General features: G+C 39.5%; 2 protein-coding genes across 6 annotated transcripts; both read right to left on the bottom strand.

Annotated features, from left to right (window-relative positions):
- Positions 1–405: 405 nt before the first annotated feature.
- Positions 406–9,198, bottom strand: nr2c1 (nuclear receptor subfamily 2, group C, member 1). Of its 4 annotated transcripts, none has more exons than XM_031283262.2 (14): positions 9,065–9,198; positions 7,148–7,282; positions 6,623–6,856; positions 6,390–6,468; positions 6,113–6,292; positions 5,873–6,023; positions 5,174–5,270; positions 3,760–3,944; positions 3,236–3,389; positions 2,938–3,059; positions 2,685–2,827; positions 2,336–2,473; positions 2,064–2,169; positions 406–1,879 (listed from the first exon to the last, which is right to left on the bottom strand). In XM_031283262.2, the coding sequence occupies exons 2-14, from the start codon at positions 7,217–7,219 to the stop codon at positions 1,708–1,710; spliced, it is 1,833 nt and encodes a 610-aa protein (XP_031139122.1). In that variant the 5' UTR covers positions 7,220–7,282; positions 9,065–9,198; the 3' UTR covers positions 406–1,707. The 4 variants fall into 4 exon arrangements, with proteins under 4 accessions (XP_031139122.1, XP_031139123.1, XP_031139125.1 ...); XM_031283263.2 differs by lacking the exon at positions 9,065–9,198 and adding an exon at positions 8,884–9,027; XM_031283265.2 differs by lacking the exon at positions 9,065–9,198 and adding an exon at positions 8,864–9,022.
- A 956-nt stretch (positions 9,199–10,154) lies between these two features.
- LOC116038683 (FYVE, RhoGEF and PH domain-containing protein 6-like) lies at positions 10,155–25,197 on the bottom strand. Of its 2 annotated transcripts, XR_004102152.2 has the most exons (22): positions 24,707–25,197; positions 21,792–23,757; positions 19,909–20,032; positions 19,517–19,584; positions 19,078–19,108; positions 16,496–16,647; positions 15,732–15,888; positions 15,506–15,593; positions 14,899–14,949; positions 14,728–14,786; positions 14,569–14,640; positions 13,764–13,832; positions 13,392–13,475; positions 13,201–13,280; positions 12,956–13,058; positions 12,678–12,824; positions 11,914–12,019; positions 11,649–11,743; positions 11,439–11,567; positions 11,193–11,332; positions 10,970–11,112; positions 10,155–10,920 (listed from the first exon to the last, which is right to left on the bottom strand). XR_004102152.2 is itself a non-coding variant. In XM_031283255.2 (21 exons), exons 1-21 carry the CDS (start codon positions 24,717–24,719, stop codon positions 11,076–11,078), a joined length of 3,771 nt encoding a protein of 1,256 aa, XP_031139115.1. In that variant the 5' UTR covers positions 24,720–25,197; the 3' UTR covers positions 10,155–11,075. The 2 variants fall into 2 exon arrangements, 1 of the variants encoding a protein (XP_031139115.1); XM_031283255.2 differs by having other exon boundaries at positions 10,155–11,112.
- Between the last annotated feature and the right edge of the window lie 27 nt (positions 25,198–25,224).

Below are 25,224 nucleotides of genomic sequence, written 5' to 3'. Positions count from 1 at the left end.
AGCTGCATACATTCACTGGGTAACTACAGCAAAAGAAAGCTTACAGTTGCTGTCCTCTGTCCACCCCATATCCGCAGAGCACTAATGAAAAATGTATTGGCTAATAACACACACTGAAAGTCTAGTCCTTTGCACAGCAGCTTGCGACATCTTCTACCTTCATGTCACTTGACACGCAACAGAACAATAAGTCACTGGGGTAGGATACAGATTTTGCATTAATAATTCAGAAGGGACATGTAAACAATCTGCTGTTTTTAGAAACAGGGGCAAGTTCCAAGAAGCATGGTTACTGAGTGGTCTTGACATATTTATTTAAACTAAGATACTCATCAAGTCTGGAACAAAGAGCTATTGCAGGTTTTATTCTACAAAGTTGTCCAGATAACTAAGTAAACATGTTTCTACAAAGTGGGCGGATAAACACATGGGAGACACAGTCAAATTGTGGATTAATGCATTTGAGGAAAAAGACAACATGTTTACAAGACTCGCCCCAAAATCAAATGTTTGTCTATGGGGCCAGTTTTATTGGTACCAGGCTACTTAAAATCCAGTCTACTAACATTAGAGATTCACTACTCTCTCTTAAGGGGAACTTTGATCGATAAAGATTAAATGTTGATTAGCTTGGTATAATTGTCAATATTATAATAGTTTGAATACTTGCTCTGTCTGAATGCTTAACAAACTGATTACTTGGCACCAAATTTAAGTAAGCATGTTCTTGTATTTAAAGTTTTTTTTTTGCAGCAATGACATGCATGGAAAAACACTACCACCTTTTTAATTAAAAGGCAAAAAAAATTATCATAACATGACTGAGCATGGGTCCAACACATAATATTTTTGGCTATTTGGTAGTCCACAGCTGCTATCCAAAATACTGGCAAAACCAAATTGTGTTAAAAAGCAGAGCATGAGAAGTTGCACTTGATTCTTGCAAACAGTACATATGCAGTGAAGAATCTGCTGAGAATATTAAGTAGTCAGCTCCAAATTCTTTACAGATATTTAATCAAAATGAAATATCAATTGGGTAACTAGAGAAACGTGATTGAAAGTTGTTTTTATTTTCAAAGGACTTGACCATTTTCCATCCACATTAATTTGTCCAAAAGATGTAATTCACGAATTACCAAGTGCTGCCCAATTTAGCCTTCTTGGTGCATTCTATATACAAATCTATATACACAATAACTTCATGATGATGCCCGATCCTTTGGATTAGCAAACAAATAAGAAATAAAGGTTATAACCTTTTGCGATAACGTCTCACAAATCAATTCACATTATTACAAGTTTTTTTTCCTGATAATTAGAAAATTAAAAAGCACGACCATGTAGGAAAGCAGTGAAAAACAAACCATCCTGATACCTTCAAAGTAGAAACAACATCTGCAGAAAAAAGAAAGGCCGGGAGGCGATGAAGCATAAAATACTTTGTACAATAAAAAGCGCAATCTACTATGCAGGTTTCAAGGGTTCGTTCCTGAATGGGCAGATATTGGCAGGCTCACTTGCCACTGGAGTTGATTTATTTTGTCCTCTTTGTGAGCTGACTGGTTACTGAGGAGTAGGAGCAAGGTAATGCTGTGTCATAAATACAGTATATTGTGACCACTTAGTGATCGGTCTGCTGAGCACTCCGATGGGTTGGCTGTCCAGTTTTCACAGTCCAATGTTGCAATTACAAATGGCAGTGTGTCAGACCCCAGAGACCGCCTGGCTATTATAATCGGTGGACTCCATTTTGAGGATGTAAGGGATGATGCTGTCAATCTGCACATTGCCAATGAGCCCAGCGAAAAACAGCTCCTCAGTGACAGCTGCACTTATCAGCCGGAGGGCAGGAAGACGCAGCAATAGCTTGGATAACCTGAGAGCAATGAGGGGGAAATGAGACATCAAATCCAAACATGTGTATGGTAGCAAGTACATCTATGATATCATCACAATTCACAAATCTGTCTTGCTAAATTTAGAGTAATTCAGTATTAGTACATCATCACCTTTCTGTCAATGAACTGGCATTATGTAGTACAGAGGTAAAGCCTACTGACCGATAGGAGTCTTCTGGGTAGGTGCTGGTTACGTAGTCCTGCAGCTCCATGTAGGCCTTCTCCTGAAACCGCTCTATCTGTGGAGTATTATCTATGCCTGGGTGATCTAGCACAAAAACCACACATGCACACTGTCAGACAAGAGTCCATGCAAATTTGGCCCTATGTACAACTTTTGCTCAGGATTTCACTCTAAGGATTCTGCCCTGACAAAAGGACAAGAAGTTAAAAATGTAATTTTCATTTTGTAAACTGGCCAGTTTTCAACGCACCAGGACTAAAGAGAACGATGGCTTTGAGGTAGGCATATTCATAAGAGTCTGGGGACAGCTTGGTCATGCTGTTACAGAACTCCTGCATCCTCCAGATGTGCTCCATTACTAGTTTTACTCGATCTGGGGACAGCTTATCTGTAGGAGATAAATAAAGAGTCAAGGATGTAAGGGGAAGAGCATCAGTAGGTTTTTTTTTTGCAAACGCAAGACAAATAGTGCCACAAAAATAAACATGACAGGTAAATTGTTTTCCTCTTAGCATCACAGTGAAAAACATTAGTTTGAGCTTCTGAAATTGTATTCAAGTGTTAAACCTCGTAGGCAGTCAGCGGCAGAGCCCTCCTACCTTCCTGTAAGCTGGTCTGCAGATGGTTGATAATGGCACTTAGGATGGTACCAACATTCATGACGTTTGAGCACTGTGCCAGACCCAGGGCAAACAGCTCGTTCCAGCAGGCTTTCATTAAGTTAATGTCATTTTCTTGACCACTGTAAAAACAAATAAGATTAATTTAATTTGGCCATATTATATATTATATAATATATAATATATATATATGGTGTTGTGAAATAATGACAAATCTGTGACAAAGGCTTACCCAAGGGTTTGAAAGGCAGGGATGGAGCGTGCCCAGTGCATGGAGAGAAAAAGTAGTCGGGAAGCTGACTCACAGATGTAGTTGACATTGAGGTACTCTGGCACAGGCAAAGGCATCATAAGCTGTAGGAACACGTCGTAGAGTAAAGAGGGAAACATGACTGCAGTGTTAAGAAATCAGACAAATTCAGAAAAATGTGTTAAAATAAATGTGTTAAAAAACTCAGTAAAACAGTGCGAGGGTTTTGGTCTCAGTTGGATTTCATCTTGAAGGTAGAGGTCAATGGCTGTGCTTTTACCTTGAAAGGGATATGGCTGTCAGAGAGTATCGGCCCCTCCAACTCCACCACAGGACCCGACTGGTCCCCTGACATCAGCTGCATCGTGGCCTCCAAGGACTCTCCTGCCGAGCCATCACCAGGGTGCAGGACTTTGGCCAGGGTGTCAAAAGCTCTAATGATACGCAAAATATGAACACAGAACGTTAACATTACAAGATCCACGTTTTGAGTTAGACATATATTGTAGCTTACACAGAAACAGAAAATATAGAACACAACTCAAAGCAGCACTGTAGTGCACCCTCGACATAGGGTTAATTTTTGATCGACTATGGGTGAATCTAATTAAGTCCTTAACAGTGGAGTCAGAAACCACATGGCCCTGCAGGAAATTCTATTAAAGCTTTGTGACAAACAGAAAATAATAGACCCTGGGTTTCTTTCTAGTGCTCCTGTCGATCTCTAGCATACGTATCAACTTATTCAGAAACAACTACTGGTTAGTGTCAAAGCCTCTTGATTCTTTATGACATCTCCCTCACCGAGTGATATCACTTGCAGTTTGCTCATCTCCTTGGATGTCTGTCATCGAGCTGTCCCCGTTGCTAAGCGTTTCATCTCCCATCAGATCATTGCTGCAGTCACTTGCCTCCCTGGCCTTGTTGAGGTGGGCGAGGGACGTCACTACATTTGCCAGCGTGCCGAGGTCACCTTGGGATGGATCGTCCTGCCGAACAGGTAGCAGTCATTATCAACCATGTTTTTATAAACACTAAAGTTTGATTTGTTTGCACTGCTCTGTCTCCAGTTAACAAAACCTGTGTGCTCATCACCGAACTGCTTCAAGAAAGAGTAACAAAAACAGAACTGGTCCACGTCACACAGATGTTTATACACGCGCACCTTTAATGAACAGTCCATTATTCCGTTCTTGATTAGACAGTGGGGAAAATAAGTATTCAACACATACAAAAACACACACAAAAATTCACTAAACATATTTCCAATGCAGCTATTCACATGAATGTTAGACCAAGACCAGACATTGGCATTAACTCAATAAAACTACACAGATAAAGAAATCAAAACATTCCAATCCATAAAAAAGGTTTGTGCAATAAAGTGGAATGAAACAGGAAAAAAGTATTGAACATGCCAACTGAAATGTATTCAATATTTGGTGGAGAAGCCTTTGTTTGCGTTGCCAATTTGAAGACGCTTCCTGTACGAAGAAACTAATGTCTCACAGTTTAAATGGGGTTTTGGCCCATTCTTCACACAGAGTCTTTACATCTTGAAGATTTTGGGGGCTCGCTGGTGAATCTTGATCTTCAGTTCCTGTCACAAATGTTCTATTACATTTAAGTGTGGTGATTGACTGGGCCATTCCAACACCTTTATTTTCTTCCTCTGGAACCAACTGACAGTCTCATTTGCAGTATGTTTGGATCGCTGTCTTGCTGAGAGGTCCTCCCAAATCTGATCCTCATCGTCCTGGTGGAATGGTAACAGATTCTTCTCAAGATTTCCCAGTACATGGCTCCGTTCATGTTCCCTTTGATCATTTGGATTCTGCTGGTACCATGAGAAGAGAAACAGTCCCATACCATGATGCTTTCATATCCAAACTTCACTGTAGGAATGGTATTTTTAGGGTCATATGCAGAGCCATTTTTTCCTCCAAACATAGCGCATCTTACTGTTGCCGAAAGGTTTGACTCTTGTCTCGTCTGACTACATTCTCCCAGTAAGCTACAGGCTTCTCCAAATGTTGTGTAGCAAACTTCAAACAAGCTTTTCGGCAAAAATATGACACAATACAATGTTGACATGTTGAATACTTATTTCCCCACTGTAAGTCATCAATCTATATTTATCTAAAACCCCAATATTCTCGGGGTACTACAGTTTCAGATTTCAGTTAAATGTACTGTCATTTGAGTGCATAAGTGTTACCTTGTCAGGGGATGCTGGAATCAATATGGTGTTTTCCAGCTTGGGGAAGGGCTGTTGGATGTTGAGCAACATGCTTGACTCAAGCAAACTTGTAGACCTGAAGTTAGAGATTTAACATTTCACATTGCATTATGTAATATGGAACCATGCAATATGAATGACTTATTTGAGAAACGTATGAGCACATCTCTGGTGAATACAACAGACTAATCCTTTAGTCGACAAAATCTTATGAGTGTTAGTCAACTAAGAATGTCTTTAGTCGAGGACAGCTCGACTCTTATCATTTTATTAGTTACATGTGCACAATATAATTTAATTCTACCCAATCCAATACGACAAATCCCATCTTTCTCAATCTTTTACTGGTCAGATAAAGACAATGCGTCAGAGATGCTAAGTCAACTCTAGGGTAATTTTTGAGGCTGCAGTAAGTGATGGTGTTGTATTGGACTACATTATATTGAAAGGTGTTTCTAGTTTCCTTTTTCCATCCTGTATGTAAATGGAGAGGCCAAAACATAAGAAACAACTTTTAATATAATGCAGTCATATCAAACACCATAGAATTGAACAAATATTATTGAGTATTGAACAACATTATACAAAGATATTGTTTACATCAGGGCTATTTACTGTGTTGTATTAGACTGTAGACTGTCTATCCACTAAACTGGTAAATTTGTAAAGTGGCTGTACCTAGCAGTTTCCTTGTCGGACATAAAAGTGGGTGTGGCAGCCAGAGGGCTACACAGGTTTTTGCGGATGTAGATTTTCTCAGTGGATGCTGCACAGTTGATGGATTTCTCTCTGGTGGTCACTTCAACAGGCTTCCTCTCACACTGCACAGCTAAAGACAAAACAAGACATCAGATCCTATCTATGTGAGTCCTGAATGACATATCCACAACTGTATCTATAGAATATTACACGCCTTACAATCCTGTTTCATGCCCAGAGCTATACAGCGCTGCAGTCGACAGTACTGGCAGCGGTTTCGGTGGAGCTTGTTGATGGCACACTCTCCGGAGCCCCTGCATGTGTACACTAGGTTCTTTCTAATACTGCGTTTGAAGAAGCCCTTACAGCCCTCACAGCTAACAGCTCCGTAATGACGCCCTGAGAGAGGAAGGAGTAAACAGGGTCAGGTTGGTGTATGCCTGCTCATGTGTGTTCCTGAAAAATAATGTTAAAGCAAATTAAATTGAGTTCCCACCTGAGGCCTTGTCCCCACAGACAACGCAGTACTCCACAACTGGCTTCCCAATGGACTGGTCTGACCCTTCAGTCACAAACTGACAAACAACCCGAGACAATGGAATAATTTAATATAGCAAACATTGCAATACGTTTTGACTGACTAAACATGTTACCGCTTCAGTCATAAGACCTTTCAGTAACTTGTTTATAACATGGCTGAAAGACGCAACTAAGATCCTTTGGCAATACCTGAATCTGCTGCCCAGCCAAGTCAGGGGAGGCAAACAACAGCTGGTTAACCCCAGAGCCGTCTGGAGTGGTGAGGATGACCTTGTTGGGTGAGCCTTCCTGCTTGGCCAGGATCACCTTCCCACCAGAGGAATAGTCAGCATTTGCTAGGATAAACTGCTGCTTTCCAGGGGAAGATGGCTCAAGTGCTGTAACAATCTGGATCTTCTGGCCAGTCTGCTGATCAGTTACAATCTATTAGAAATAACAAAGCAAAAACATGAGTGAGTGCTGACTGTATATGCAGAAAGAGTGTAGGAGAAGTTAAGCTAATGAACAAAAACATTTTTTTTATTTTAAAAATACAAAAACAGTGCTTGGCACTGGAGGACTAGGGAGAAATTGTGCAAATACGAGACAGTGCTATGTTTAACCGTCAGCTATTCTTGGATCTTATTTGGCCAAAATTATGTGCAAAATTTGTTTATTCACACACAATTTAAAAAAGAAGAGCATTCTTTTGTGGTGGACAGGCTGTCACATCACCTGGATTCTGTGTCCTAATGCCATGTTGCTGTCTGCTGACACAAGTTGAATCCTTTGTGTCTGTCCATCCATTCTGATAATGCACGCACCTTCTTCCACTGCTCTTCACATCAGTGCCCCATGAGGCATGCACACCTGTAGAGAGAGCATACGTTTTACTTTATGTCTTATTACAGCAACTTTAGGTCAGGTAAGGGAATACCTTCCAGGACCAGAGTGTATTCAGCAATTTCCTTACTGCCATCAAATCCCATGTATAATACTTCTCAAAACTTTTCAACTTCTTTTTTTCTTTATAAATCAAGACATAAATAAATGGTCCCATTTTTTAAAGGCTAAATAAATTTCTAAAACAGCTAGGCACTGTAGTTTTTAGCAAACATTCAACAGGAGTAAATAGTTGCTTTTGTTGGGGGGGGACTTTTGCTTAGCAGATTTGTACACATTAGGTGTTCTCGTATTCACAGAAGCAGGACAGTGGATGGGATTAACGCAAAATAAACTACAGTGCCCATGTTTAAGGTAATGCAAGAACATGCAAGTCAGTGGGACCCAGTTATTTTTTTGTAATGGTTCTGGGCAACAGTGGAGGTCTATGATATGGAAGAATAAGCTCTACCAGGCTAACGTTAGCTTTGGTCTTTCATGGAAATGTGTTGACAATAAGAAAAATGTATAATGTTACCAGCCTTATCTTTTGCTATATGTCTGAATTCTGTGTGTAATTAAGACCCCATTAAAAGCATAAAACTTGTATTACATGTGTAAAAAGCATGTTTTATAACTTATACTGATGTTTTTAATCGAGGCAGCCGGAGCTCGGACTCAATTATTATTATTTTCATTATGTTACACTGTATCATAGCTCAGAGCTGTTATTAAGAGCGAGTAAGTCTTACAAACACACAACTAACGTTAGAGCTAACGCTACTCTTATCCCTCCTGTTTAAACATTACTAGTTTAACGTCACCTCTCCTTTAGCTAGAAGATATTTCTGGCCAAAACTTCAACCTAAGTCAGAATTAGCTTGACATTATCTGTAATGGACCAACATGTAAAATACACAACTTGATATATATATTGCGTGCCACTAACTAATGTTAGTTTGTGGCCTATGCTAACCAATCTAGCCGGCGCTAGCTCGTAACTGTACTATTGTTCGGTGGCCTTGTTATAAAATACGTATTAATATCACTGTAAAGTGACAACGATTAAGCGGTAAAGCTGCAGTAGTAACACAAACAAGCCCTTGACAGCCAGCCATTTAAAATCGATACGGAAGATAAAGGTATTTCTTTTCCTGTGGGTGAAAGGTCAACATTGAAGGGTTAAAGCATGCTAGGGTTCAAGGCCCATGATGCCGAATCACAGCAGAGTCAGCGGCAGGACCTCGGTTCTGACAACTGGGCAAAAATGCGCTTTAATTCTTGCACTGGACTTCCACACCAATCGACAATTTAACAAGACAGCTGGTGGTTTAACAACACGACGTTCCGGTGTCACATTCAAACTTGAATTAATTATGTGGCTGCTTAGTTTCTGAAGGCAAGTTAGCAACGCTAGCACAGCAGCTAACATCGATAACACGGTTAGCTGACGCGGCTAAGCATGTTGGCTAACTAGCATGTCCGTAAACAATATTACTGCTAAAGAATAGCAACACGTAGATATGAAACTTGAGTTAGAGAACTAGCTATGCAGTCCCATACACATACCAACATGAGTGCATACTTGCCAATTTTAGTTTGTAAGCGCTGAGCTCCGGACGACCGTGCTAACGAGCTAGGCTAGCCGGTAATGGTTGCTTCCCTGCTGTAACGTTAGACCTACTGAACACTCCCTCCCTTCCTGTTACTGGTCTCGTTGTGTTTCGTTCCTGAATCTCTCATGCGTCAACATTAGTACATATAACTTACCTGGCAAGGAGTTGTTGGATCAGATAATGTATAGTCTTCAATACATTTATATTTTAACTTTTTGTTTCAGTTGGTGGGAGGGTCAGAGTTCGTGACCTTTTTTCATCAATAAACGATTTACGCACATGCGCAGTTAGGCAGCCGTGTCACGCATCTCCACATCTGTGTGTGTAGTCTATGGTGTGTACTTGTACCATACATCCATGGTGTCAGTCTGTGAAAATGTAAGGGGAGTAATGTCATGTCTATCACACAGTGTAGAATTGAGTAATTGTATTAACAGTTATGCATAAACAAACACACAATGTTATGCTCAAGGACTGGTACCCTAACACTATTTTACTTGAAAGTAAGGCAAGGCAAGGCAGCTTTATTTGTACAGCACATTTCAGCAACAGGGCAATTCAAAGTACTTTACAAAACAGATTAAAAAATTTAAAACAGATAAAATACGAGAATAAAAGTTACAGTGCAGTATAAGAAATTAAACATTAAAGAGCAGTTAAAACAGTTAAATATATAAAAGCAGATACAATAGGAATTTTTCTTTATATGCTTATATAGATTGTCATACAGTGTCACCAATGCAACTTCAGTATAAGAAATTAACAGTTATTTAAAGAAAGGCAACATCAAAAAGATATGTCTTCAGCCTTGATTTAAAATAACAGAGTTGCAGCAGACCTGCAGGTTTCTGGGAGTTTGTTCCAGGTATGTGGAGCATAAAAACTAAACGCTGCTTCCCCCTGTTTAGTTCTGACTCTGGGGACAACAAGCAGACCTGTCCCAGACGACCTGAGAGGTCTGGGTGGGTTATAGTGTAGCAGCAGATCAGAAATGAATGAATGAAAATAATTAAAACTACTGATTACTCAGAATCAGTTACTTTTGTAGGCTACATCAATGGAAGTAATATGAATTCAGATGTCTGAGAAGACAATATAGTATATATGATAATATAGTGAACAATGCCAAATCAACCTACTGATCTTCACTGGCTACTCAATGTTACAGTTACGGTACAGTTGCAATTGCTGGTATTTCTGCAAAATAAACCACATTTTTACACTGAAATTATATGATTTCAAAGTCCAATGAAAATATGATTTAAATCAAAAGCTATTCAGTTACAGTACAATAAGTATTGCCTTTCCACAATTTTAATGTGCACCCCAACAGTTTGTTCCCTCTACAGTTGAAAGTAAAACAATGTATTACAGTGACAGAATTTAAAATGAGATTGATGTACATTTGATTGCATTTCATTTACAATCCTCTATATATACAGAAGATATGTGTGTAAGGATATGATCTATGATCTATGTACAGCCATTTGAGTTACTTAAGTGCAATGTACATTATGGTACAGTTTTGTCCAAACAGTGAAGATTCCCCTGATACACCATTAGTGAGTCTAGATTAGATTCCAAGTTACAGAAAGGATTTTTAATTTAAGGTGAAAGTTTCTTATACAAGCATGAAAAGTGCACATTGTGTGGTATACAGCCAGCTGTATGGATGTTAAATAAAGTAATTATTCCCCGACAACAAGAAAGCATATATGATTTGTTTTGACCTCTAAAAATACTTTGTAAATGTGGATCAAAATGTTATGACAGTATGCATTACAAATCTATTGACAATGGGCTTTTATTAACAAATATGTGCTATGGAGATGCAAGCAGGTTACTAAAAAATGCAATTCAAATGTAACAAAATCAAAGTTTAAAAAAAAAAAGATGATTGTGGCATTCGATTCTTAAATTGCACTCAAACTGCATAAATCCTGGTGGAAAAGATTCATGTTAACATACAGTACTAACATGGCTAATTCCTACTCTTAAAACAATGTAAATGCTAACTACAGTATGTTTGATAAAATCAATAAAATAATGTATTTGGATTTTATTTCAGTGCAACTTTTATGGTGTCTCCAGATACTTTTAGCAGAATTCAGAGAGCACTGAGGTAAAACAGTATGTTGAACAGCTACACACACGGTCAGCCGATATTAAAGTACTGTGGCTTCTTTGAATGAGTCGATCCATCTGTTAAAAAAAGAAAGTATTAGTATTATAATTGCTGTCACCATATGCAACAATAAGTGGCACCCCTCTTTATACTGTACCTCTGTGCTGTTTGGAGGTCGTCAGCTTTAAAAATGTAGTAAAGTGTGTTTTTGTGGTAAAGCTTAAACTGTAACTTCAGTGATGAATCAACTTTTAACATGAACCCTAACAGGGGCTGACTCTCTAAGGCTGCAACATCCTGCATGAAGAAACAATAAAAGACTGATGTTAGATGGACATGAAATCAATTCCCTTTCATTGTAACACAACACTGGGCTTTCACTGATACAAGTAGGAGATCTTACCTCACTTGCAGCATACGTGTACAGGACCTTGTCTTTGATGACAAACCACAGCCTCTTCCCCTGCTTCTTGTTGCCCTTTGACCTCTGCAGATACCCACTCATGGATGAGTTGTCTGTGCTTGCTGACACCTGAAACAAGCAAAACCCATCTGATGAGATATCAGAGCATTATCACACAGTGCATCTTGATCATGACAAAGTATCAATCACCTCTTTGAGGGCCGCAGGTATCTTCTTATGCTTCCTGGGGAAAGCAAAGGTAGCTCTGGTTCCAGGGGATATAGCTGCTGATAGGGCTCGTTCACCTGATGAAAACAAATGTGGAACATGCGGTTGTTTAATACATAGAAAATACATACAATATGTTTGTTGTGGATTACACGTGTCTAGTCCACATTGACATTTCAGCCTACAACAACATTACAATATGAGGATGACAGAGTGTTTGGATCACATAGAAGGAAGACAGACTTACTTTTCTGCTGCTGAAGAACAGGGAAACACTGGTCACACACTCGTGCTAACTGGTTCTTTAGGTATTCAAGACAGTATTTATTGGAGGAACAAGACTGACACACCACCTGATGGGATGATAAAGCATAAAAATATGTTACTTTACTCGTTATTTTACAACGCCAATTTTTTTTTCAATCTGCTTTGCATCCCTATTTTTACTTATATACTATGTTATATTGTTGTACTATACTATATATTATGTTATATATACTATATTACATTGTATACTGTCTCATATCCTTAACTATATCATAATGTACCATATTATACTATATTAAGGTAATATGTTACATTGACTCTACATTATATTTAATTATATTAATACAGACAAACACTAAGTACCATTACTTAATTATAACATATATAAGCCTGGCATACACTGTTTACATAGACCTGTTGACTCTGCTGCTATTAATCACACTATTGTCAGTTCATCAGCACCACTGACTTTACCATGTTATTTTGTCTCTAAATACTGCATAGTATCTATTTTTATTCTATTCTTATTTTAGTTCATGTGCCTCTTATTATTTATTTCTGTTACTTTCTATATCCCGATGGGGATCAATAAAGGAGTATCATATCTTATCTTTAATCATGTAATATTATTTAATCAACTACTCTGTTTTAATGTACAGTTTTATAAGATTCTTTGATGAAGAACATTTCGGAAACTACATTTGTTTTTGAAGAGAGAGACTTTTCTACTTTTTGTCACCATACCTTCCCACACGCACGGCAGTGATGTCTCCTCCATGTTAGGGTGAACTCACAGGTACAGATCATACACATGGTGGTCCGTGGGTCAGGGATCCATATAGGGGCTTTGGATCCCAAAGGAGCACCATCACCACAATCCTGTAGCTCTACCTGAGTATATAACAAAACACAGGAGTTAACTCTCACCGCTTAAACACATACACTTTGTATTCATCACTATAACAGAGTATACACTGCAAACAGGAAATGTATGAGGTTCACATGAGAAATAGTTTTCTTACCTCTTCTGGAGGCTTGCCAGATATAAAACTGATCTTCTTCCTGGTGTAGTCACTGATCGCTGTGGAAATGGCCTCAAGCCATTCATCTCGCTCTGTGGCTGAACTGCAGAGAGAAAACACAGTGTGACTACACACCTACACACTATTCACAGACCTATGCACTGCAAGGAAAACACAGAATGACTGTTATGAAACAACACATGTCCCTGAATTACCAAGAAATATCTTTTATTTTTTATCATTACCTCGCGGAGAGAATGAAGGAGCGCTCCACGCTCTCAATGTTCAGCTCATTCTGATAGGCCTCTTGGCTTGGTTTGCTAACCTGTAATTATTTTCATTGTGAGCAGTGATGGCAGCATATAAAATATCCTGCGATAATAATATATATGTGAAAAGATGTAGAGTGCAAAGAAATACGGAGTGAAGTTCTCACCTTCATCCCAGCCAGAGACAACATGTTGTTGAACTTGTACTGGCCTGACTGGACAGGAGTGGTGTACAGCAATGTGTCGTTAAACTAAAGGAGAAATGACAAAGAGACATAATTTCCCTTTTGCCATTTCTATCCATTATGTCTCTTTTCTAAAACACAGAGGAGCTCAGAGTAAGATTAAGAAAATACTGGTAAAAACAATCAGCGTGGGACCTGCATCAGATCCCAATCAAAGCTTAACAGAACACATTTTGGACTAACTGAAGGTAGGAGAGTGCGCTGTAGATTGGCCTAGGCAGTCCTTGCACATTACCATGATTATGTTGTATAATAATGAAATAAGAAAAGGAAGAGATAGGTGTTTTACAGTACCAGGAAGAACATTCTGGGCTGCATGACCTTCCTGGACAGCTTCTTCAGGATGCCCTCTTTCAGGAAGATCTGGAGCACAAAATGGCATTAGACCACATTACGTGTTTATCAGTGTTTTTTGCCCCCAACGGCACCTTCCAGGCAGCGCTGCCACTAGCATTAGGCACTGGTTATGGTTAGGGTTAGGGTTAAGGTTAGGGTTAGGTGCCTTGAAGGCAGCGGTCGCAGCTCTGCCTGGAAGGAGCAGTTGGGGGCAAAAAACACCATTGAGCACATTAAGTCATGTTTGTGTTTAATTGAATGACCATAATGGCTATTTTTGTGACATTGGTCTTAAAATTAAGTACTATATTACAAGGTTAACAAAAACATTTTTCATGATAAAAATAGTGTAGCAGTTCTGTTTATGTGATTTCCAGTTAATTATAGTAATATTAAAAGTATTTTTTAATAAAATATTAAAAAATACAATAGCCAATAATATAGTATTGTTTAACGTTCAACATACTGAATGTCAATCATATATAAATTCATATTATTAAATGGTGAAATCAATGAGTTTTGAGATCATTTTGAACTTTGAAAACAGGACCTTTAGGTGAAATTGTTTTGTGTTTTTGTGTGAAAACTTAAACATGTACTATTTCATGACAACTGGATAAACTCAATCTGCTGAGGAAGATCATGAGATACAATCAAAATCTACATGAGTAGTAGCTGTTCTGGAGATTCACAACTTTAGTAACTTGTTACTTCATCCTTAAAATGTGTTAATATTTATGGAAAAGTATTTAAAAGGCCTTACCCGCCCAGGCTGAACTATTTCATGGTGGCCATTCAGACTGCACTGCACCTGGATCAGCTTCTGAAAGTTATCCTGAGAGAAAAATAAGGACATTAGCAAACACGTGGAGCATTTTATCACACGTTAATAAAATATGCCTAATTTCTCCTTGGTTCTCACCCCTTGTTTCATGATGTTGTTGGCATGATTGGCCACCTCTTTCACTATTACAAGGGCAGCTGAGTGGATAGAAATGTGAAAAGATGTACATCACATACATGACAGTTTCCATTCCACTGACACCATCAGGTGAGTTTACAGCATACAGATGTATAAAGGGTCTTGGTTTACCTTGTGTGTCCTTGTAATCATCTGAGTCTTCAGACAGGTTTTTAAGATAGTCTGAAATACAATTAGAAACATTTAAGAGTCAGGGTCAACAGTGAAAACTACTTTGTACACCGGGTTAAGTGCTCAGTGTTGTGCAGTAAATTCCTGGAATGTAATCTGAAATTAAAATCCTGGCTAAAAAGGTCTGCAAGTGCTTATTTAATACAATTACACAAGAGTGACGTAAGGAACATTCTTCACATTTTGGTCCTGAGGGATCAACCCTGATCCATTAGACTCGTGAAACACTAAGCTCACTCATGTTAAAGCTTATGTTATGTCATCAAATCTGATTTGGGCTTCACTTCAAAAATCTTATTATATAAAGAGTGAAGGAGCGAGACAGAAATTCCAAACTATTTTTGTTTTTCTGGACACCAGAGGGCAGCATGATGCCAATAATGAGACATCACAGGTTGCAATGTTTAGGAGCCCATATCTACAATGATGAAGTGATTTTGGAATTAAATAAAGCTAGACTTTGACAGTCAGATAATGTGTAAAAAGTTTAATTAAACATGAACGTGATTAATCTTATGCTGTGAAAATGACTCCTTTGCAGATGTACCTGTTAGCAACATCCGATACTGAGGAATCCTCTGAACAGGCTTCAGTAGGTAATGCTTCAGAGCCAAGTTGGCACAACATGGACTGGCCTTGGACAAAAAAATGACACAATTTACAGGAGTAAATTCACACAAACATCCTTGACACAGTCATAAACAATGAAACCTTAGTGATCCAACAGACACACCCCCTCAGACACAGAAAACAGGTCAAGCAAGCCTCATTACCTCAAATTCCCGTACCACTGCGGAGAATGCTGGGTTCTTCTTACTCTGCTCTTCCAGTAGAGCCACATTCTTGTCAAACTCACGGATGTATGTGGAGTACATCTTCAGATAGGGCCCTTTCTTCAGGAAAATATCTGCTAGCTGGGAATTCTCATCCCTGTACATAGAATGAAGTAGAATAAGATGAACTGTGACACCTTGTTGAGAATGTGTGTGTAACTAAGCTGTATAACCTAGGATAATTATATATTTCAGTGGGACTAATTCCACATTTTATTTTGAACTGTTTCAGAATTAAGGTTTATTATTATTGATACAATAGTTATTATATGTAAACAGGGTTCAAAATTACCACCATCTACTAGCCAAATGCTGGTAAAATATGCAAGTGGTTGGTAGATTTGCTTCACTTACCAGCCCAAAAAACTATGTTAATCTATTGAGTGGCTGGTAAAATTAATAAAATAACATTCACTAGCTATTTGGCTGGTGGACAATAAAGTTAATTTTGAACCTTGTACGTATATATACAGTACATAATACATACCATTAAGATTTCTCTTTAATGGAACTAAGGCATCTAGCCCAAACTGTGGAAAACCACCCCAGACTAAAGGTACACAAATATGGGAATGGGGTTTCCAAACACCTATGGCCATATAGCGTAGGGGTATATATTGCTCTTTGAGCCAGTAACCTTGATCAACACACACAAATGTAAATCCACTTCTTTCTGGTTTTTTTTTTTTTTTTTTTTTTTTTACCATTTGGCCACTCTCTGTTTCAGCTCTCTGAGCAGGTCTTGGTTGAGTTCGTAGAGCTGTGGGAGGTAGTACAGAATCTGGTTGAGAAGACGCTCCTCAATCACAGGCTTCCCACTCTGACGAGACGCGGTGGACACCGCATTACGGAAGTCCTGCAGGTCAGATAGTCAGACAGATAAAGAGTCAGATGGTAAAAATACAGGAACTCAGGCACATAGGGGAAACTCAGAAGTAAATCAATGAAGTCCTAAAGAAGAACTAAAAACAAATAGAGGTTATAAAATTGTCTGCTCTGCAAATCATGTAACATGGCCACCAAAACAACACTACAAATGATATAAGCTCTGGAAACCTTCAGTATAAAAGATAAAGAAAGAGAAATAGTATTGACCCATGACCTACACACACACACACACACCCCCACACACCTGACTCCCATTACACATTTGTAAATTTCCACAATACCATGAATCAGGACTGAAAAAAAGAAGAGCAAAAGACCCTGAGGGTGCTGTTTCTGCTTCTGTTTCTGATGATGTGGAGTTTTTTTGGTGGTTTATGAGGACACATGGCAAATAAAACTGCTTACAGACTGAGCACCCATTAGAGAGCTCCTGTGGTTAACATGTGTGATCTGACGGTGAAGGAGGTGCATCATGTGGAAAAGGATTTGGCAGGATATTAGATGATTTACAAGATAAGTAAATATAATGCGGATGTGACTGAATCAGCAGTAAGTGAATTTTTTTTTTTTTGAAGAGTGAAGTGGACAACAGCAGGGCTTTTCATGTTTTCCCTTCAAATAAAAAGGGCACATTAATCTATGTGGATTTAAATTATTCTTTAAACTTAGTTTATGAAGTCCTAATCGGATAGAAAAAACAACATATTTTCATCAAGCTATGAATCAAAGCTTTTCTTGTCATCTGTTGCTAAAGCTGACATTTTGGAGACAATAGCTTTTCACCTGACAGCAACAGAACACAGAGCATCACACAAGCATCGCGGAAAATATGGCTCAACTTATAACTCAGATTAAAAACACACAACAAATGGCGTGTGGTGTTATCATCAATCTGTTTGTGAAAAGCTGGCTGGGTGCCTGGCAGAGATGGAGAATGAACAAACACTACAGTAAGTCACCTCTACATTCTTTTGAACTTGGTATGACTGATCCTGATTACTAGACTCCATTCCTCTACAGCCTACAGAGACCCAAGCACTTCCTGTCTATGCTTTGCAATGAGGAGTCAGTGTTTATAACTCAGTCCTATTACAATCTTATTTCGAGACCTTTGTCTCTCCAAACATCATACTCATCTTCTTTTGTGAAAATAAAAAAGGCAAAGAAATACCAAAAAGGACTTTAACTTTTAAGTAAAGGACTTTAACTTTGAGGTAAACCAACACTGCAAACACCGGTACAAAGGTGGGTCATACTAGGTTGCATGAAGGTAAGCATGGATGTTGGCCCTATATCTATTAGATATGTAATCCTTGTCGGTTGCACAGAATACAACTTCTACAACTACCTGCTCCTCTTTAGGCTTGTTTGCATTTGAGTTACAGCTCTTATAAGTACCTTTTTTAAAGTTGTAATTGTCCTTCATGCCAATACAAACTTCTATTGTGGTTGTTGTTTGTAGTTGTGATTGAATTACATAAGAGACTAAATCATATTTTCATGAACTGTCATTTTTTTTGTCTGAGAGAACGAACAAATTCATAACTTATATGTGGGATTGTGCTCCTTTATTCATTTATATACTGCACATTTTATATTATATGCAAAGCAACTTAGTGGCTGCAGCAGTAGATGGTTTCCATTGTGAGATTACAAGAGAGCAATGGTTAGAAGTTGAGTAGAGAGAGTTATACTGATCTGACAATAGATACAAAGTACAGCACAGAAAGCAGATCGTCATATCATTTTGATGGCTTCGATTCCGTTACAGATTCAATTTCTCAAAACAACACAGGGAGACAAACATGGATCCATTGAAGTCCAGAAGTGTAGTGTTACTGTCACATCACACTAGCACTGAAAAAGCTGGTGAAAACCGTGAGGAATGTGAGCTGTACGGTCGAGTCCAAGGAGAGTTAGTTCCACACACAGTCTGATTCTGCATGGGGTGTGCCCCAGTGGCTAGCATAATCAAACACATATGGAGAATGTTTGCTCACACAGTAGACTAGCACTAGATAAAACATATAAAGAGCCATAGTAAAACTTTCTCAACAGCATGTTATGTGGCTCGCTTAATATGTTTAGATAAGGGTGGTCTAAGATCTAATATCATTGTTTGTTCAATAGTTATGTTTTTTTAGTTGTTTTTTAATGAACACCATTTCCCATGTGGGCAATTTCTGTACACTTAATAATACTATTACAGTTGGCTGGGTGCGAAAAGATTTAAACATAAGTATCTCTCACTATGATTTTAGGAGGTTTAAAATGTCTTTTGATGTATAATGTTAGTATAGACAAAATTCTCCTCCCACTTCACAACTACTAGCCTCTGCTCTGGCTTGTTTTTGTGTGAAGAAAGTAATACTAAAAGGTGATGATTCAGGGTACTTACGACATGAAGCAGCTTCAAGACATCAACAAATCTAGAAAAACAAGAAGGGGGAAAGTTACAGATATTATAATGGATGGGTATAGCTATAAAGAAAGTAAAGAGTTGCTTCCCCAAAAGTACAAAAAACGAAAATCTCCTTTGCCAAGGTTCTGAGATATACATCTCCACCTGTATGTTTAGTAACCAGAGTAATGGCAACACCGTCTTCAAAATGAGATGCTGCTGAATAATTTTTAAATGTCATTTTCCAATGTTGTGAGCACCACAGACGACATTCCTTTCACCTCAAATGTACTGCGGTGGAGAGGCAGAAACCTCAAAACCTGGGCAAGTAAAACCAAAACTATCTCACTGGCTAAACACCCCTCGATGTAAGTGAATGTTATTTCATAATTTGAGTGAACCTACACATAAAAGAAAAACAAATGAAGACTCTTACACACTCTCAGAGCTCATGATTTCTGTGACAATGTGGTGAATCTTGCTCTTCTTCTGTCCACTCTGCGTCTAAGAAAATGTGCAAAAACACAGACTTAGAATTACAATGTACTATGGGCATTATAAATCCCTGTGCAGTTCATGGCAAAACTACTGACAGCAGATACACAGTGTGTGTCATAATATATTCAGGTAGAATTTGCACTAAAGCCTGTACCTGATATAAGTGGTCACGGAAGATAGTTTACATAGTGCTAAAAAGGAAGAAAGGTTCTTCCCCACACAACCAAAATAATTGCTGACACCTTGCAAAGGACAAACCATGTGTGATGATTCAAGGAAGTATTTCTGAAGTCATATATATATATATAAAAAACAGTGCCTGCTTCTCACCGTACTCTCCTCTGGCTGCTCAGGGTCTCCTTTACTTGAGATGGAGCTGCTATCGTCCTCGTCCTCTGATGTGTTGGCAAAGATGTCATCATCCAGGGGTGTCATCTCCTCATCAACAGAGCTTCTGTCAAAAAGGGCAGGATGTTAGGGTTAGTTGAGAATAAAGGCAGATGCCAGAGCATGAACGCACCACTGTGCAGGTGTTTTGGACACACAGAAGCAGCTGCAGGCATTTATTAAAAAACACTGAATGCAGCACACGATGGACACATCATTCACATGCGACATGATTTGTATAAAAAGTACAAGAAAGGGAGGATGTTATTTATAGAAGGGGGGAAAGGGATGAGGTTTGAAATAAAAAAAAACAACTGTGTCAGCTCATAATCTAAAAGGAGAGTGTCTTTTAAAAAAACAAACAAAAAAAAACAAAAAACAAATTCAGCAGTATTCGAACATTTTCTGCTCTGATCAAGTGGGAGTCATTTAACAAAGAACACACAGGAAAGGGACTTGTCAAAAGTGGAAAAAATAACATTTAAAAGATAACCATCAACACAGTCACACAATGCTAGCTTTGTCCAACAGAAACATAATTGAAAATCACTTATCATCACACTTTCACATATAACTAACACACACACACACACACACACACACACACACACACACGCTTTAAAATGACTACATGTGAACAGCTAAAAGGGGACTGCACCAAAGACAAACTACATATCTAAAATGCCACAATTCCCTGAGGGGGCACTACATTTGAAACACTGGCCCCTCCCTGACCAACACTGCAGAAAAAGAAATAGGCCAAGGCCAAGCAGCAAACCCAATAAGCCAGAGTCTGTGGCATGTTTACAATAGCTGTTGCATTTAGCTGTGACTGGTCTGTTTGTGAGCAGCTGAATGTCTTTTTAACAAGTGATTGTTGCACAGTTTAAGCTAAAGAGGGGCGACACACTAAGCTGAGGCTGAGCTAAATGCAAGGCTGTGCAAGGGTGTACAGTTATACAAACTTTAATCTTATTTTTTCCAACAGAGCAGTACTGCTCATTTATAAAAGGAAACATATAAATTATTTGCATAAAAGGATAATTAGAAAGATTACTACCGGGAATAAAATCATGCTACTAAAGCATCAAGCCGGCTGTTCTAGCCAATGTTAAAACATATTTATATATTTTCTCACCTTCCCAAGAGCTACTGTATATCTGCACATTTCTGGTTTTGAAAGACAGAAGTGTCTTTATTAACAAATAGCACTGTTTTAGAGTGACCGTTTCTTAAATAAAGGACTTTCAGTTAAAACTTGACAGTGGGTTAGGTGGATAATGCAGAGGAACATTGTTTTGAGCATCACACATGGGATTAATCACTTCCATTGTCAGCATGAGCGAATAAAACCAAAACTGTACTTGTGACTAGATAAGACTGGAGATGTGCTCACTTAGCCATAAATTAAAAAACAACACAAAAAACTGCTTTTGAATTAAATACACACACTCATGCCTTCTAGGCCAAAATAGTGTTAGTGTTAGTGTTACCTCTGATAATAGCTTATAGCATTAAGTAAAGCAATCTAAATTATGAGGTCAAACTTCAATCCATCAACACCTGAATGGCTGAGCACGCGTGCCACTATACTTGTCCAACTCCCCAGACAGGAAATTGCAACTGAAGATACAATGTGACATGCTAATGATACACAGTCACTCTCTGTAATTAACTTTTACAGATGAATGTTTTAAAGAAGCCGACGGTGTTTTCCTGCACTCCTTTCAGAAAACAATGGAAATCACCTAATATAATCGATGAGATCAGATGTGAGGTACTGAGACAAAGACAAAGTGACAGAAATGAAAGCCATCATAATCTACCTCTCATAATCTGTTGGCGTCTGACACTGTTGGTGTCCAGTGTTCTTCTCAAAGGACATATATGGCTCCTGCTCCTCATAAATGTCCTCATCGTTATACTGCCAGGCTGTAGGCTGGGAGATGGAGGCACAAGGGGATGTCAATGCACTTCCTACATGCACATTAATGTAGTCTGGTATCTCTTCATAGTAAGGAATGTTCTCATAGTAAACAACTTGGTCTGTTCCAGGAGAAAACTCATCTCCATCCACGCTTTGCTCTACTCCAATCAGCGGGCAGGAGAATTTACGTTGAGCCTGAAGATCCTTGTGGAAGCCCTGACATCCATCTTGGTCCCTATCCACACTTTGTTCATTATCGTTGACAGTGCACTCCGAGCTCTGGCCTCCTTTTAGTATCAGCTTGGGAAGCATCTTCACAGAGAGCTTCAAGTCCAGAAGTTTCCGGAAAGAGTTCCTCTTCTGTCCCTCAGAGCGATAGAGGTCTGCAGCAGAGAACGACTTGGCTCTCTGTTTGCTGGACCGAAAAGGCTTGGTGATTCCAGGTGTTGAGAGTTGTTTACTCGTTTTCTCTTTTGGAGGCAAAGACAGATTTTTCATCACTCTCCCCTTCAAAACACAATCTTGTATAGGAAGGGCCTGCCTTTTCTCATCATCTCCTAAATTCCACTCCTCCTTCTCCTCAGAGGATTCCTTCCTCTGCATCCATGCCATCGGGCTGCTGTGTCTCTGGGGCTTCTTCGGAACTACTTTGACCACCCTGTCCTCTGCTGCCACAGTGGGGGCAGGAGGTTCGCTTAACGCCGGTTGATTGAGTAAACTGCTAGAAGGAGGACTATGTGTGAAGTCACTGTAGACTGCCTCCTGATCATGAGTTCCTTCCTTCTCCACCTCTTCATCCTCCTTGTCAACCGATACCTCCATCTCCTGGATGCTGCTGTCCCAACCCAGGTCTTCCTCCTCCACATCCTTTGGGAGCATCTGAGGAGCAGGTGCAGACAGTAAAGGCTTTTTCCCGAGCGGAGGGGCGGGCTGAGCGTAGGCTTTTCTCGCTGACAGAAATATTGGCATCTTGTTTCCAACAGGTACACTGACAGACAGTGATGAGCTTCCTTTCCCCTCTGATGACACCTTCACCTCTTTGACTTTCATTTCCCTCCCATCCTGGCCTACAATCTCTTCACTCGCCTCCTCCACCTTTTCCTGACGGGCCAGCACCACCGCCCTGGGTTTCTGTGGTACAGGGACAGGGATGGGCTTCCTTGAGGCTGCTGGGACTGTTTTGGGCTGGGGAACACAAGATATTTGCTTTGAGCCAAGAGCATCTTCCTCTGGTCCTCGCCCAGGTGCACTCTGAGGTATTACGTTACCATTTGCCTCATCGCTCCATGTTCTGTGAGGAAGGGACGGCCTAACAGTCACCTCAGGACTGGAGGTATTGATGTCTGCGTTGAGAATTCTGTCTAAAGTGAATGTTTCTTGAAGAGGTTTATGGTTTGTGAGGTTGGTATTAGTGGAAGTGTTCATCACTTTGCACTTAGCATTGTCTGTTTTCTCTCCACTGTTATCCACACTACCTAGAGATGCAGGGAGAAGCTTTCTGTTTGCTGATGTGTTCCTGATGCACATGCAGTTTTCCTGGCTACACAGACAAATAGGAATAATATAATCCCAGTCTGGCTTTTTGTTCTCTTGCTGTAGTCCATTTTGAGAGTTAAGAGGACCTTCGATCTGCAGGGTTTCTGTTACAGATGTTTGGAGCTGGCTCTTTGAAGTGTGTGGCTTGGATTCCACAGTAGTGGCGAGTTTGGAGAGGCAGGGTTTGGGGGCCAGTACTGGCTTAACCCTCCTCGGTTTGCCAGGAGACAGGAGCGAGAGGCTGTCTCTTCTGGGGGTTGAGGGAGACAGCCCTGGCCTCTGGAATTGGGTCAGTTTTGGTTTTGGGGCCACAGGTGGCTTTTGCATGGCTAAGGAGAGAAAAACAAAAGAAATGCACTTGAGATTTTATGTAAAGTTTTCCCCTCTGAATCAGAGCTGCTAGAAAACCGCTTCAAATCTGAAACACCTCAAAAAAAAATGATGGATCTAATCTGACTCAATAAAATAGCAAATTCTAAATATCCAGATGCTATATTTGATGCAGTTTCAGTCGTTGCCTTAATAAGAGTTCACTGTTTAACTCTTTGGCTCTGTAGCCCTGATCCTCATGTTTGCCACTCCACACAACAGCACAGTAATCCGGCTAATGATGCACATCAACAGGCAGAGGAGGAGGAGGAGGAGCTGATGGGGATGAAGAGTGGGAGAGGAATGGAGGAGGAGGTACAGGGACTGCAAAGGAGTAATGCAAACTGTTACATCTGGCTCAATTCAAAATATTTTGTGGTGGACAAAACAAACTACTAAAAAATGTTGAACTTCTGACAGAGAGGGATGTTTTTTTCCCCTCAGCACATATTTCCTCATTCAGCAAGCCACAGGTTTGACACTAAACACACCTAACCAAAAAAAACACTTGTGAATTTTTATTTGGAGATTCTGGCCACAATCAACCATTGGCTGACAGACCAGTAAATGAGTGGGATATGTCCTATAGGCCTACTACTAATACGTTTCTAAAAAATCCCATGTTTGCCAGTCACTTACCTGTACAATACATAGACACATAGCCTATACACATGCACAAAGTCTGTTTTAGGTCTCCTGGTGTTTTATCTTGAATCTGTTAATACACTTGTTTGTGTAGCCGTTTAACTTAGCCTATACATTTAAAAGCATAACCAGGGACAGGGGCTGCAGATTAGTTTCAGCTATCGGTATTGCCCCTAAGAAATTAATGTGATTTGTAATATATTTGGTAGCGCAGTCACTCACAAATCTTTGACCAGAACGATCATCGAGTTTGCAGTCACTTACCTGAGTTAATCATCGCTTCGCTTCTGTTTTGTCAATTCTTTTTAATCAGTGCAGCGGAAATAAACAATCTTTTGAGTCCGGAAACATCTCAAGCCGTCGACTCCGAGTTATCTGTCCAAAATCCAGTTTCCCCGCTTTAGTTCGAGCAACACATGTGATCCTCCTGCTGCACACAGCTCATTCTCACCGGACAGGGAGCCGCACTGACTGCTGGCAGCCACAGGCAGCGACTAAACCACAGAGCTTCCTTTTTGTTTCCATAAACAATCCACTAGGGGGGGTCCTCAGGGGCCACAGACTGCCTGATCAATCAACACAAAAAGTTGGGAACTAAAGTATAAGTCTAACATTAACTGAGTCAAAAGTGTCTAAGAGAAGATTATTGTGTTGTAAACTACAATCTGCTATCCATCCGATCAACATTTCTATTGCATTAAGACTTTCTCATTATTATACAGGAATTTCCACCCACACATATCTTTCCACATACATCATCATTATTGCTAATATTAACGCCA

This window comes from Sander lucioperca, chromosome 7 (assembly GCF_008315115.2).
Source record: "Sander lucioperca isolate FBNREF2018 chromosome 7, SLUC_FBN_1.2, whole genome shotgun sequence".
Classification (NCBI taxonomy): domain Eukaryota; kingdom Metazoa; phylum Chordata; class Actinopteri; order Perciformes; family Percidae; genus Sander; species Sander lucioperca.
Note: the sequence above shows the minus strand (reverse complement) of the source record. Positions and strands in the feature narration are given on the sequence as shown.

Coding starts and splice junctions, on each gene's coding strand:
- nr2c1 (XM_031283262.2), bottom strand. CDS start 7,219: ATGGATGGACAGACACAAAGGATTCAACTTGTGTCAGCAGACAGCAAC. Junction 2,828..2,937: donor CCTGCCTTTCAAACCCTTGG/GTAAGCCTTTGT, acceptor TTGTTTTTACAG/TGGTCAAGAAAATGACATTA. Junction 2,170..2,335: donor CATCGTTCTCTTTAGTCCTG/GTGCGTTGAAAA, acceptor TTTTTGTGCTAG/ATCACCCAGGCATAGATAAT.
- LOC116038683 (XM_031283255.2), bottom strand. Junction 14,787..14,898: donor TGATTACAAGGACACACAAG/GTAAACCAAGAC, acceptor CTATCCACTCAG/CTGCCCTTGTAATAGTGAAA. Junction 11,333..11,438: donor ACACGTATGCTGCAAGTGAG/GTAAGATCTCCT, acceptor TTCTTCATGCAG/GATGTTGCAGCCTTAGAGAG.